The sequence below is a fragment of the Geospiza fortis genome, unplaced genomic scaffold (assembly GCF_000277835.1).
Source record: "Geospiza fortis unplaced genomic scaffold, GeoFor_1.0 scaffold69, whole genome shotgun sequence".
In the NCBI taxonomy this organism is placed as follows: domain Eukaryota; kingdom Metazoa; phylum Chordata; class Aves; order Passeriformes; family Thraupidae; genus Geospiza; species Geospiza fortis.
The window spans coordinates 370,797-373,705 of NW_005054555.1; the positions used below are offsets into that span (position 1 = coordinate 370,797).

Below are 2,909 nucleotides of genomic sequence, written 5' to 3' on the forward strand. Positions count from 1 at the left end.
AATTCTTACAGCTTTGGCTGGAGCTGGCAGGTGCTCCTGTGCTCCGAGCAAGGCTGGGGCTGGATCTGTCCCCTTTCCACCTGCCTGGCAGGATGGTGATGGACTGAGGGGGTCCCTGGATAAGCTGCCCCTCTGGAGTCCTTTGCTGCTCCTTTTTAGCAGATTTGGGGCAAAATAATCCTCGTGCTTCAGCCGGTGTACAGGATGTGGTATTAAGAAAGGTTCCAAAATGGTGCATTGCAGGGAATGGACAGGGCTGAAGGGTGGTGCCAGGGCAGGGAGTGACCTCTCCAGGATTTTTTTGGTGTCTGTGGGATCAACACCTTGGACATCTGGGCTGATCTTTGGATACTTTCCATGGGGAAGATGCGTGGGCTTGGCTGTGCCAACCCCTTGATGGTGGGCATGGGACTTGTGGTCCCTCAGAGGGTTTCCAGCACACCTGGAGCTCCTGAGGAGCACTTGCAGTGGTGATTTCATCCTCAAATGTCTTTTGGAAACAATAATTCCTGGCCAGCAAAGGGAAACTTGTGATCCTGCAGGGCTGAGCTACTTTAGAGCCTGGAAAGTGTCCAAGGATGCACAACAACACCAAGGCAAGCTTTTCCCCTTTTCCAAATCACGGAATCCTAGAATGGTTTGGTTTGGAAAGAACCTTAAATCTCAGCTCGTTCCAGCTCGTTCCAACTTCCACTATCCCAGGTGGCTCCTGTCCAAGCTGGCCTTGGACACTTCCAGGGATCCAGGGGCAGCTCACTGTTTCTCTGGACAAGCTGTGCTGGTGCCTCTGTTTTTCCAGGTTTCTGATGATTTGCAGATTTCCTGTCGGGCACTGAGGGTTTCGTGGAGCGAGCGGGGTGTGGGGGATGCTCCAGGCATCCACAGGGCAGGAGAGGAGAGCAGAGCAGAGTGTGCCCTCAGCTCGAGGGACATCAGGGGGACACTGCCAACACCCCGATCCCCGGGTGACACAATGAACCCCCCAGCCCCTTGTTGGGCCCCAAAAAGCGACTGCAAAAACTGTCATGCAAAGCCTGCCATGAGGCAGCCCCGCATGCTGCTCCCGCCCGGCCTCCTCCATCCTTTTCTTTGCTTGCTTTCGGCAGCGGGGCGGGGGCACAGATCATTACCCAAACGTTCTAAAGCCTCATCCGAAGCCTGGGGGGTTCTGGTGGTTCTTTGCCCATGGAGTCAGGCTGGGGGCACGGCGAGGTGCCCGGCAGGTGCCAAGGGGGCTCTTTGCTCTGTTGCAGGCTCGTCACGGGGCCCCAGCCCCCTGACCATGGGGGCACAGGACACCCTGCCCGTGGCCGCCGCCTTCACCGAAACCGTCAACGCGTACTTCAAAGGGGCTGACCCCAACAAGTAGGTGCCGACCCCCGGGGTGTCCCTGCCGTGGGGAGGATGAGGGGTTTGTCAGGGATGAGGAGGCGACTGAGGCCTTCCTCTGACTCTGGCCCAGGGGGTTTTCCACATGCGATCTGTCCCAGCTGGGCAGCCAGAGACTGATGCCTCGTGCAGGCTGAGCTGGAGCAGAGGCTGGGCAGAGTTCCAGAATAAAGCAGGGATTGATTCAAAGCATCTCCTCCATGGAGCCACCTTGGGCAGCACAAGAGCCCAGCCAGGGCTGCACCCAAGATGAACCAAAATGGCCCCAAAATGCACGAGCGGGCACGGGCTCTGTCACTGGGATCAGTTCTGCTCCATTTGCACCTTGCAGTTCATTGTCCCATTCCAGCTTTAGCCCCTGCAGTCCCACCCTGCTTGTTTTTCTCTCTCCAGCCCACGGGGTTTGTGCTCCAGGGGCTGAGATTTGGGTCATTTGTCCTTGGTGCCCAGCTGGAGCAGGAATTGTTTTGTCTCCCTGCTCTGTGCACAGAGCTCAGCATCCCCTCATGTGAAGCCCAGACCCACACACTAAAGCAGCACAGAATGTGAAAAATAGAAAAGCCAAAAACTGAGGCATCAGGACAGGAGGTGATGTGGCCTGGGGTGTCCAGGGGCAGGACACTGCTGTGGTGCCCCATTTTAAAATATTTCTGCTGTGGCAAAGGGAGGTGAGGACTTTGTGTGAGGAATGTCAGAGAGCAGCACAGGAAGGGTGGCAGGGGGGCTGCAGCCTTCCCTTCCCGTGCCTGGCCAAAACAGGACGGCATTCCACAGAAACCTGGAGGGTTTCCTAACCTATATTTTAAGACCCTCTAATAGATAAAACCGAAAAGGGAAGACCAAAGACAAAATTATTTCACTGAAACACTGAATGACAGCAAAAATAAGAAGCTTCAGGAAGGGTTTATTTAAGACGATCCCTTTCAGCCCTTGTGCTGTTTCTGCTCTCTCTGAGGCCACCAGGGGCTCAGATGTGTCGGGTGGGGAGGGGGGACTGTCCCCACACCATCCATGGTGCCAGCCCTCCCTCGCTGCTGCATGTTGAGCCCCTTTTGCTCCCCCTGGCTCTCTGTGCTGGGCGCTGCAGGTGCATCGTGAAGATCACGGGGGAGATGGTGCTGTCCTTCCCGGCGGGCATCACCCGACACTTTGCCAACAACCCCGCCCCGGCCGTGCTCACCTTCCGCGTGCTCAACTTCAACAGGCTGGAGCACGTCCTGCCAAACCCCCAGCTCCTCTGCTGGTAAGCATTCCCCAGCAGCATCCCAGGGGAGGGCGGGATTCTGGGGAAACGGGGAGTTTGCAGAAATACATGGCCTGCAGTGTCTTCCTTGGGAGACACGCTGATTGTGGGAGTGAAGCTCTCAAATACCTGATGAAATCCCAGAATGGTTTGGGTTGATAGATCATCAGGATTATCCTGATATCAGGATTACGCCACGGGCAGGCACACCTTCCACTGTCCCAGGCTGCTCCCAGCCCCAGTGTCCAGCCTGGCCTTGAGCCCTGCCAGGGATCCA

General features: G+C 56.5%; 1 protein-coding gene across 1 annotated transcript in view; it reads left to right on the forward strand.

The window, feature by feature from the left end:
• SGIP1 (SH3GL interacting endocytic adaptor 1) overlaps nt 1–2,909 on the forward strand; it is a 49,190-nt gene that overhangs the window by 39,952 nt on the left and 6,329 nt on the right. Inside the window, exons 18-19 of the mRNA XM_031064076.1 lie at nt 1,254–1,365; nt 2,477–2,632. Coding sequence (XP_030919936.1) covers nt 1,254–1,365; nt 2,477–2,632 — 268 coding nt within the window. The remainder of the gene's footprint in view (nt 1–1,253; nt 1,366–2,476; nt 2,633–2,909) is intronic.